General features: G+C 43.5%; 1 protein-coding gene across 4 annotated transcripts in view; it reads left to right on the forward strand.

The window, feature by feature from the left end:
* Nucleotides 1-1,844: 1,844 nt before the first annotated feature.
* LOC109865717 (E3 ubiquitin-protein ligase SMURF2) overlaps nt 1,845-12,209 on the forward strand; it is a 76,577-nt gene continuing 66,212 nt past the window's right edge. The window contains exon 1 of one of the 4 annotated variants that reach the window (XM_020454103.2): nt 1,845-2,294. In XM_020454103.2, coding sequence (XP_020309692.1) covers nt 2,243-2,294 — 52 coding nt within the window. In that variant the 5' untranslated portion in view covers nt 1,845-2,242. The remainder of the gene's footprint in view (nt 2,295-12,209) is intronic. The other 3 variants (XM_020454102.2, XM_020454101.2, XM_020454104.2) reach the window with 3 other exon arrangements.

A 12,209-nucleotide genomic window follows, 5' to 3' on the forward strand; every position in this document is an offset into this window, starting at 1 on the left:
GTTTGATTGAGCATTGGACAGAGCATAGGCCCGCACGTTTAACACAATAGAAAAGCTGGGTCAGCACACACACACACACACACACACACACACACATCAAAGGATAACACAGTTTATGTATTCTTGGAACGTCACAGTCTGATTTGGAGGCACAGTTTACATCCCCAGTAAAGGCTTATTTCTCGTGCAATTTTGACCTGGGCAAGAGGGCTCCCTGCGGGTTTATGACCTGACCTGCTGTCTTTGTGTGGGCCAAACTTGTCCTATGCTGTTCATTGAATGTGATATATTCTGTGATATGGCTTCTAGCTTGTCTCATGCACTTCTGAAAGCAGCCAGTAGATGGAGATATAAACAATTTTGTGTCTAGGAAAAAAGTGCCAATGACATTTGACATTTTTGTATTTTATTTAACCTTTATTTCACTAGGCAAGTCAGTTAGGAACAAATTCTTATTTACAATGACGGCCAAACCCTAACCCAGACGACGCTGGACCAATTGTTCGCCGCCCTATGGGACTTCAAATCAAATCTAAATGTATTTGTCACGTGGGTCGAATACAACAGGTGTAGTAGACCTTACAGTGAAATGCTTACTTACAGGCTCTAACCAATGGTGCAAAAAAGGTATTAGATGAACAATAGGTAGGTAAAGAAATAAAACAACAGTAAAAATACAGGCTATAAAAGTAGCGAGGCTACATACAGACACCGGTTAGTCAGGCTGATTGAGGTAGTATGTACATGTAGATATGGTTAAAGTGACTATGCATATAGGATAAACAGAGAGTAGCAGTAGTCTAAAAGAGGGGTAGGCGGTTGGTGGGTGGTGGGACACAATGCAGATAGCCCGGGTAGCCAATGTGCGGGAGCACTGTTTGGTCTGCCCAATTGAGGTAGTATGTACATGAATGTATTTGTAAAAGTGACTATGCATATTTGATAAACAGAGAAGAGCAGCAGCGTAAAAAGAGGGTTTGGGGGGGTTGGGGGGGGCACACAATGCAAATAGTCCGGGTAGACATTTGATTACCTGTTCAGGAGTCTTAAGGCTTGGGGGTAAAAACTGTTGAGAAGCCTATTTGTCCCAGACTTGGCACTCCGGTACCGCTTGCCTTCCTCTGACACCGCCTGGTGTAGAGGTCCTGGATGGGAGGCAGCTTAGCCCCAGTGATGTACTGGGCCGTACGCACTACCCTCTGTATGCCTTGCGGTAAGAGGCCGAGCAATTGCCGTACCAGGCAGGTACGTAAAATCAATTGTGATACAGCCTGGAATCGAACCAGGGTCTGTAGTGACGCCTCTAGACCACTGCACAACTCGGGGGCCACAGACATGTAGACCAGTGGTTCTTTTTGGTTAATGTAGGCCTACCTCCAATCATATTATGTTCTGCCAGAAGTTTACTATACCCGATTTAGAAACACTGATGCAGACCTCTACATATCAGCCCCCTTCTCTCCAGTTAGTGCTACAGACTTGCGCTATGTTTGGTAATGAAGTGGTTCAAGGGAAACGGACAGAAAGTGGGGTACGTCCACAGTCCTGTGTCAAAAACGTCCAGACAATGCTATTATGAACACACAAGTGTAGGATCAGTTTACCCTCCGCTGGCTCCACAAAACCTATTCATAACCATGAGGACGGTGAAACATAAAACCGATCTTAGATCAGCCTTAGTGAGGCAGTCCAGTGACAGAGGCTGTGTTTGCCTACCATATTGATGAACACAACATAAAACAGTTAAACATGTCCAATAATTTCCCCTCATTTAAATAAACATTGTACATCAATTTAGTGCTTGTGTTTTAACCTTGTGAGTGATGTCACTAGAGGGGAGGGTCACTTTCCAAAATATTGAGACCAGCAAGACATCTCGGCTTGGAAATTTCAGCTTCCCCCCCACCACACACACACTTCTAGCACCCCCAGCGGGAGAGGAGCTCACCCTTGGCTTTTGAAGCAGCCTTGGACGTCATATTGCACCGTTTCTTTCGGGAGGAGATCCTGGTTTATTGGAAATGAGCTTTTTAATTTCGGTTATTTCAGAGTATGTGCTCGAGACGGCGGTGTAATAGCGTTAGAGCTGTGCTCATCCGGGCCACTGTGCCGTGACTCCATTCTTCTTCATTCACTGAAACTGCCATAGGAGCTAAATAGAGATTAATTTCTGTGAAATAGCTAGACACATGTATTATACATATTTTTGATACCCCCACGTCAAGCTGGAACACAAACGGGCATGTCTAATCAAGGAGTTAGGAGAAATGGCCCAGTGAAACTGCGGTTGACAGGTAAGAATGTAAAACACCCTCGCTGTCTCTAGCTTGTTAGCTAATGGCGCTATCAAGCTAACGTTGCTAGCTAGCTACAGTAGTGGGCTAGTTTTCTGCGTGAACGTTTACACTTTGTTTTCCGCAACAACGCGATGTTATATTTACAAACACTGGTCAAATGTCGTTAGCTACGCTTCGAATAAGCATACTGTTTTCTAACAAGTAATTGTCTTTTTTCAGTTTGTAATACTAGCCAACGTTAGTTTACCTGTCTAGTCAGTTAGCTAGTTAGCTGACATAGTCGTGATTAACGTTGATTTACCGTTAGCTAGCTAGCGAACTCTCCAATTTAAAACATTTGGGGTCATCACAATGACTGCATTAGTTCATTGTTACAACAATTTTGTTTGCCCACCCATCGTCACTACGTGCATGTGTTGTCCTATAATCTGAATTACAGTACTACTAACATTATTATACATAGGTAACGCTAGTTGGAAATTTTAGTAATTCAAGAGCGATTTACATGATCATTTATGGTTAAGTGCCTTGCTCAAGGGCACATCGACATATTTTTCACATAATCAGCGCTGAGATTCGCACTAGCGACCTCTTGGTTACTGGCCCAACGCTCTTAACTGCTAGGCTACCTGCCGCCCGAGTGTGCAGAGACTGCCCATAGTAGCCAGAGCTCTGCCCATAGTAGCCAGAGTTCTGCAGACTGACACCATTACCAAATGTAGTATTGATTTAGACCAGCAACTTGTATGCCTGTTCCAAATAGTTTACTTTTGTAGCTAATATTTCCGTTCTTTACTGCACTAGTGTTTAAACATTTTCCATCAGTACTTTGATTTGTGTTGGTAATGAACTTTTCAGCACCCCTATATAGCCTCAGCTTGTAGTGCATTCCCCCCTGTTTTAAGACACTATTCCTTAGGAGCCAGCATGAGCCCCCTTAACTTTCTGTCCTATTTGGTCCTATTCACGGTTTCTTTACAACCCAAACATTTGTCTGTTTACTTGAGAAAGCAGTGTTTTGACTGGGGAGAGGAGGCGATGGCATGCCCTGCGTTTCATGTTTCTCCATGATCAGATCAAATTCCTGACCCCTCTATCTACTAGGACCTGCCAAATTAAATATTTAATCTTGTAATGTACTAGCCGGAAAAGAGTGAACAAGAGTACCTCACGGTCCGGCAAGAGTTGTCTGGTTGTTTGGAATATTCCATTACTTTGAAAGTGTTTACCATACAGACCTAATTGTGTAATACCAAGGTAATCACTTGTTACTAACAAAGTAGCCTGTAATGTTACCTCTGTCCATACAAATGCTATCTTCATTATAGAAAAACAAGTGCTTAGTGTGACCTTTTTAAAAGGCTTTACATGTATATTTTGCCCAAGTCCTCTATGATTTAGTAAGCTAAGGCTATCCTTCAATAATGAGGCGTCATGCAATAATAATACAAAAAAAATCTTGATTAGTGCAATGAAGGCCTGGGTCTCTTTTTTTCCCCCCATATGTGAAATGGTTTTAAATGGGCTGCAGCAGTGGTCTTCAACTCGGAATCCCAGGAATGTGAAACGGAGAGGAAACGTGAGTCTCTCCAGATCATAGGAACATCCTCTGTCTCGTTCACGCCATGGAGGAGGGCAAGAACGCTTCAAACCACTGCTCCTTTCAAACTGAGGAACACCACCACACATTTTAATGCTACACATTTTTTGCATGTGTGTCGTAGACTGGCCTCTCCACCCCGGTCTGTCTGTCTGCTCTGTGGTCTCACTGAATTCTCTCTTGTCATTTAGGGATAGGGGAAGGGATGGCTTGCAGACAGTAGAGCTCGATCAGTAGAGTTTGCTGGGTTACTCATAAGCGCTTATAGCTTCCTAGGATCTATTGACTCTATTCAGACCTGGTCCGCCATTATTGTCTAATCGTAATGTAATCGTCAATAAACTACTGTCTGCTACCAGCAGTCTGGGAGACGCCTGAAGGTATTCTCAGGCCATTTGTCTGTGCATTTGCCATTTAGAGGCCACATTCAAACTGTCAGTAGTTGCAGCTTTGCCTTGCAATTTATTTGCCATTTCCTCTCGTCTCAGATGCAATTTCGCTCAAGGAATAGCAAGAGCTAATCAAGGCCCTAGCGGTTAGGCCGCATTCCACAGACATCTAAGATCAGTGCTAGTCTGTGAGGGGAGACGCCGGGGTGTTTTTCTGCACTGTTTTCCACCAGCCACAGTCCTTGGCACCCGACTTGCTGGTCACAGATCAGGATTGATGGATTGTTTAGTGTGACCCGGTCCTGTTGTTTGCTCACTGGGCTTTTTCCTTCACTCGCTGGCTGATGAAGTCACCTGCCGTTTTGAACGGAATGCCGTTGCCAAGCAGTAAATGGGGAACAGTCTGGCGCTAAGCAGCTACTCCCAACACTACCGGGAGGTGACAATTGCTGCTGTTCGCACCACTAGCGAACAGCCTGCTGCTGTGAGCTAACTACTAAATGGCTAGCTATTCTAACTCCATTTGCTCCTTCGCCTCCAGTTGGCACCGTGAGCATATAGTACCAGCCTGGAAGAATTGTTTCAGATCCTCTCTTATGCAGCATAGTCTGCAACCACACCTGGGTGCATCTCAGCTGTCATAAGTGGCTTTTTTTCACAATCTAGGCCTCTTTTCCTCCTGCACCGATGTGACAAAAATTGACCGGTGAAAGCTATTAGCCTAGACTACTTAGTAGCCATCTAATATACAGTTGAAGTCAGAAGTTTACATACACCTTAACCAAATACATTTAAACTCAGTATTTCACATTCCTGACATTTAATCCTAGTAAGCATTCCCTGTCTTAGGTCAGTTATGATCACCACTTTATTTTAAGAATGTGAAATGTCAGAATAATAGTAGAGTGATTTATTTCAGCTTTTATTTCTTTCATCACAATCCCAGTGGGTCAGAAGTTTACATACACTCAATTTGTATTAGGAAGACCCATTTGCGACCAAGCTTTAACTTCCTGACTGATGTCTTGATGTTGCTTCAATATATCTACATAATTTTCCTTTTCTCATGCTGCCATCTATTTTGTGAAGTGCACCAGTCCCACCTGCAGCAAAGCACCCCCACAACATGATGCTGCCTCCCCATGCTTCACGGTTGGGATGGTGTTCTTCGGCTTGCAAGCCTTGGAGCTGTGGCTTCTTCCTTGCTGAGTGGCCTATCAGGTTATGTCGATATAGGACTCGTTTTATTGTGGATATAGATACTTTTGTACCTGTTTCCTCCAGCATCTTCACAAGGTCCTTTGCCATTGTTCTGGGATTGATTTGCACTTTTCGCACCAAAGCACATTCATCTCTATGAGTCCGAACGTATCTCCTTCCTGAGCGGTATGGCGGCTGCATGGTCCCGTGGTGTTTATCCTTGTGTATTATTGTTTGTACAGATGAACTTGGTACCTTCAGGCATTTGGAAATTGCTCCCAAGGATGAACCAGACTTGTGGAGGTCTACATTTCAAGCAAAGAGGCACTGAGTTTGAAGGTAGGCTTTGAAATACATCCACAGGTACACCTTCTATTGACTCAAATGATGTCAATTAGCCTATCGGAAGCTTCTAAAGCCATGACATTATTTTCTGGAATTTCCCAAGCTGTTTAAAGGCACAGTCAACTTGGTGTATGTAAACATCTGACCAACTGAAATTGTGATGCAGTGAATTCTAAGTGAAATAATCTGTCTGTTAACAATTGTTGGAAAAAATGACTTGTGTCATGCACAAAGTAGACATCCTAACTGACTTGCCAAAACTATAGTTTGAAGAAATTTGTAAAGTGGTTGAAAAATAAGTTTAATGACTCCAACCTAAGTGTTTGTAAACTTCCGACTTCATCTGTATTACATGAATCTATCCCATAACTAAAGGTCAGTGCAGACGAGGAAGCCACTTTAGACTGTTGAGTCTCTCTAGCATTTTGGGAAGTGGGCCTGGAGGAGCTGAGTAAGAGCGAGTGGGGAAAAGCCAGGAAGCTGGCGATTTTAAGATAAAGGCCCCGCCTCCATCCTTCCTAGGCCGATCATTAGCCGGTGGGGGGAGAGAGCGAGAGAATGCGGTTTTGGAAAGTTAGCAGAGGCCACTGTCTCAGCATTCACTCAGTCAGCGGTCAGAAAATAAAGTTTGTGTGTCCTCAAAGGGAACACACACACTCTTCCACAGGATGTATCGTCAGCACCGAGCTAAATTAGGAGCCCTGTTGACTCCTGTCCCTAAGATGAAGGAAATGTATTTGATTGTGTTTTGTGAAGGGTAACAAACATCTGGTAAAGGTACACCAACAAGACAATTTTGAATGGCATTGGGAGCTGGTTTTACTGCCCTCAGCGCTGTCCTGTCCCACCCTCCCTCCTAGCAGGATTAAGTTAATGCTGGGTTGCACAGTCTAGTAGGCTCGGCCAGATGTTTTGAATGAAAGCAGATTAGAGGCATTCGTTTGCTGTTAATCTAAATCGACACAGTGAGAAGAGGCCATTCCCGTGTGTAATTGTTGTCACTTGGTGTTGGCTAGTTGTATACCGCCGCGTGAAACCCATTCTCCCGGGTCAAACTAGATCCTTCGCGAAAGGCGAAGGCCGCTGCAAATACGTTTTAGCCTAGCAGCCATATTGATTAGCAAATTACATTTTTGTTGTTGTTGATTCGCAAAAACATTTTAAGATAAGGCAGTACAGCATCCGTCCAGACAGAGGCTTAATTTGGCCACGTGGCTCTCTCCGCCCACCCGGCTCTGCAGAGCAGTCTGACCCATTTTAAGGCGCAATCAATAGGCGTTTGTCAGAAATCCATTGCAGCAATCTCCTCTAAGTTTCTGTGTTGGAATGAAAAGGCTTCTCAGTGTTGCCTTGCCTCTCCAGCTGAATATCAATGGGAGGAGAGTCGGATGAATTGGCTGTGTAACGGTTCACTGCCTTGAAATGTGGGGTTTGATGCCTTTCTATAAGTCACAAGGCTCCTAGTACGTATTGTAAACCAGCCTACATGCTCCTTTCCATACTGCATACAGTTGGCTTTATTTTTCTGCCTCTCCTCTCTGTTCTTTTTCATGTTTCTTCTATGGGCTGTCACTCAGTTTTCTGTACGTCAGTACAACGTTCCCCCTATGACAACCCTTCTGTGTGAGAAGTGTCTACTGGCGGAGGGAGTGTGTGTGTGTGTGTCTGCTCAAAAATGTCACACTCATTGTAGGCTACTGCCCATCTGGGATGGCCTGCGATGTCTGTCCTTCTCTGGTTTTTCCTACCTGAGTCTTTCCTCAGTCGAGGTTGTCTTTTCATGTTGCCTCTGTCTGATTCATACATGCATTATGCTTCCATTCAAGCTACAAGAGACACAGAGGAATGGAGAATTGGTAAGGTTTAATAGAGAATGACCTGAAGGCTCCTGTCAAAAGCTCAGTCATCGTCAATCTTGACTGTTTCCTTAAGGTAATCATCAGATGACTCACTCACTATTATGCCTATATGATATTGTAGAACATGTGTCCTCCTATCTGCAGTGATTGTCAACCCAGGATCTAGACTCCAGATTTCTAGGTCAGGGTGTAAAACATAAAACGTTAGGGGGGGAAACGAACTCAATATACTTTAAATGACTAAAACCAAATCAAAACTGTGCAGAAAGGATAATCAACCTATTTTCATAGTGTCTTGACGGTCCAGCTCGCTAACAATCAGTAGACAGTCAGGAAGCATCGAAGATTCCCAAAACAATGCATAGAGGACAATTATTTAGCCGATTTTTGCCACCAAGGAAATATAACCACTTTTCAGTGCAACCCTCCTGAACTCGTTCAAGACCGACTGGCCCCCGAGGGGGAAAATGTGTTTGTTGCCCCTGCTCTAGTTTATCAGTAACCCCAGGAATGTCAGTCAGAGTTGTAGTGTGGTGGAGACCAGAGCTAGTCTTTCTAACCTGTGAATGAATGGCCCTTGTGGGAGTGATATATAGTGAGCAGGTCTGTTTGAGTGTGTGGGCTCTGGCTATGGTCAGTTAGAAGTAACTTAGGAGGTCTTGTGTCATCTGCGTTTAATAGACCCCTGTCTGAGCGGTGTAGTCTATAGCTGAATTGTGTAGTCTGTGTGCATGGCCCTTGTAATAGGCCATTTAGCAGACGCTGTTATCCAAGGTCGACTTAGTTATGCATGCATACATTTTTCATATGGGTGGTCCTGGGAATCAAACCCCTCTTCCCTGGCGTTACAAGCACCATGCTCTACCAACGGAGCTACAAAGGACCAAGAGCAGTTAGCGATGTGTGTTGGGTGTGGTCAGTAAGTGGCTGTGTAGGGAGTCCTGTGTCATCTGCATTAAAGTCTGAATAGTGCAGTGTAGTCTGTAGCCTTATAGTGTAGTCTGTGTGCAAGGCCCTTGTCTGAGCCAGAGCTTTTTTTCTCAGTGATCTGTCGATGGATGGAGAGAGAGAGGGCTTGTGTTGCGTCCAGGTGCTGCTATGCACATCCAGACTTCCTTGGCTCTGTTTAGTCTGCCCCGGCCACTCTCACACCACTCTAGACAACTGGGCTCCGACGCAGAGCTGCCCCAGGAGGCCCCCCACTCCACTCTTCACTCCAGATGACCGGGCTCCACGGTAGAGCTGCCCCCTCTTACATGGAAACCTTCATATCCTGTCTCTATCTGGCAGTATGCCTACGCTGGCTGTCTGCTTTATATACGTTGCTCTGTGTGCCAGTGAGCTAAACAAAAAGAGCGAATGATAACCAACCCATTAAATCTTCATTATTATTGCTCTGGGTTATCTTCATTACTAGTTGTTGTATGTACAGTCATTGGCTTTATCGTGTCTGAATTGGCTGGTAAAGGGTCGCGTTACAGTTTTAGAAATCTGCGTTTTCAAAACAGACCTTCCAAAAATCTGTTTTAAACCGTTTCACTTGCATTTTTATATTGAAAGTCATGTGTTTTTTAAACTTTTTTTTGTGACAATTCGTCTGATGCTGAGAAGAAATTGCAATAAAAATGATTTTATATCTCTATTTACAAAATGCAGCAAGATACTTATGTGTATTTATTTTTTGTGAATTCTGCATTAGCGCGAGCCCACTTGTGCGGTGGGGTTTAATGCATGCTGCCCGGCTGGCACGGGCAGTTAGGCTAATCTGTTGCGTGTGTTGGTTAGACATCTGTTCGAATTATGTGCTTCAGGGAATTCGCATATCAATAACAGATAAGTGGGTTTTGTCTGAAATCATTTACGACTTTGTAGATGTTAAAATTCCTTGAAGGTGCTCACGTTATTCGTAAGTCATCACGAGTCCTCTAGACAGTTCAACTTTAGTCTGCCTGTCTCTTAGCTGATGGAGTCCGACTGTTTTTATCTGCCTAATGGATTTGCAATCTACAGCTGTCTGGCTGGACCGTTTGGAAATTGGCACATCACTGGCAATTGGGCAGTTGATTGCTTTATTGCCAAACTATGTTTTCTGGATAGAAGATGACGAGTCTTGTTCAGTTAACCGCTCTGGTTTGACATTTTTTCTGTGGGGAATTGAAAGGCTCTGAAGGAGTGTCAACGTGGTGTAGTCGTGTGTGTACACGTATACGTTTATCCACGGTTCACCTGGCCAGACAAGACAGGAAGGGAGGGAGGTTGGGTAGACTAAATGTATTTTTGTCATGTTGATACCACACACACAAAATACTTAGCTTTCTCTCAGAGCAAGCAGGTGTAGGTGGTTTAGACAGAGGTACATAGATTTAGGACCCTTTGAGGAAGCTGTTTCCTTTAGCAGTGGTTCTCCATTCAACTCCCCTTTGATTTTTCAGTTTAACAGATGAAGCGTTTCAGTCAGTTTAAAGGGAGTGATTGTCTAAACGTCTGCTGAATGTTTTGCCATGTCATTGGAAAATGTAGTCTAGCCTAATGTGGCTGTTTTTAAACCAAGGTTGTGTCTGAAATGGCAACCTATTCCCTACATAGTGCACTTATTTTGACCATGGTCCATAGGGCTCTGGGCAAAAATAGACCACTGGAAAGGCGATAGGGTGCCATTTGGGACGCATACCAGGCATCTGTAAAACTACCTGCACCTTCAACCTCTCTGGTGCTGAGTTTCTACTCATTTTGATGATTCATGCAAGTTCTGCACTGTGCACTCTTCGAATTATGGCTTAAGAATTTTGGCAGACACCGGAATTTGGTCTAGACAACAAGCAAATGATGTTATTGTTATTATAGCCCTGAATCCTAGGATTTAAGAATAACCCCCAGAAGTGGGGGATTGGTACGGTCTCACAAGGTCCTGTGTTTTTTTGTTGTTGATTCTGGCATGTCCCATATTGCGGGCGGGGAACGGAGCACCATGCTGTTTGTGGCCATCTCAGTTTCATTCTCTTGGTTTTCATGCTGCGAGGGAGCCCCGGTTTGGTGTGTAAGATTATGGCTTGTGTTTCATTGATACAGTTGTTTTCAGTTTATACGGACATACAGTGCATTCGTAAAGTATTCAGACCGCTTGACTTCTTCCACATTTTGTTACTTTAAAGCCTTATTCTGAAATGGAATAAAAAAATGTTTTCCCTGAATCTACACACAATACTATATAATGACAAAGCAAAAACCGTAAAAAAAAAAAACTAAACATTTGTAAATGTTTTACAAATAAACTGAAATATCACATTTACATAAGTATTCAGCCACTTTAAACAATGCTACTTAATATAATGTTTACATACCCTATATTATTCATCTCATATGTATACGTATATACTGTACTCTATATCATCTACTGCATCTATGTAATACATGTATCACTAGCCACTTTAAACTATGCCACTTTGTTTACATACTCATCTCATATGTATATACTGTATTCGATACCATCTACTGCATCTTGCCTATGCCGCTCTGTACCATCACTCATTCATATATCTTTATGTACATATTCTTTATCCCTTTACACTTGTGTATAAGGTAGTAGTTTTGGAATTGTTAGCTAGATTACTCGTTGGTTATTACTGCATTGTCGGAACTAGAAGCACAAGCATTTCGCTACACTCGCATTAACATCTGTTAACCATGTGTATGTGACAAATAACATTTGATTTGATTTAGTACTTTGAAGCACCTTTGGCAACAATTACAGCCTCTAGTCTTCTTGGGTATGGCGCTACAAGCTTGGCACACCCTGTGTTTGGGGAGTTTCTCCCATTCTTCTCTGCAGACCCTCTCAAGCTCTGTCAGGTTGGATGGGGAGCATCGCTGCACAGCTATTTTCAGGTCTCCAGTGAAGTTTGATCGGGTTCAGCTCTGGCTCGGCCACTCAGACTTGTCCCTAAGCCACTCCTGCATTGTCTTGGCTGTGTGCTTAGGGTCATTGTCCTGTTGGAAGGTGATCCTTTGCCCCAGTCTGAGGTCCTTAGCGCTCTGGAGTAGAGGACGGCTGATTAATTAGGGCCGATTTTCAAGTTTTCATAACAATAGGAAATCGGTATTTTGGGCACAGATTTTGAGCCCTTTTATTTAACCAGGCAAGTCAGTGAAGAACACATTCTTATTTTCAATGACGGCCTAGGAACAGTGGGTCAACTACCTGTTCAGGGGCAGAACGACAGATTAGTACCTTGTCAGCTCGGGGGTTTGAACGTGCAACCTTCCGGTTACTAGTCCAACGCTCTAACCACTAGGTTACCCTGCCGCCCCATGGTTGATGATATTACTAGTTTATCTAGCGTGTCCTGCGTTGCATATAATCGATGCAACGCTGGGGGATGATTTAACAAAAGCGCAACCATAAACACCAATGCCTTTCTTAAAATCAATACACAGAAGTATACATTTTTAAACCTGATAATTTAGCTCAAATAAATCCAGGTTAAGCAGGCAATATTAACCAGGTGAAATTGTGTCACTT

Source organism: Oncorhynchus kisutch, linkage group LG20 (genome assembly GCF_002021735.2).
Source record: "Oncorhynchus kisutch isolate 150728-3 linkage group LG20, Okis_V2, whole genome shotgun sequence".
Taxonomy (NCBI): domain Eukaryota; kingdom Metazoa; phylum Chordata; class Actinopteri; order Salmoniformes; family Salmonidae; genus Oncorhynchus; species Oncorhynchus kisutch.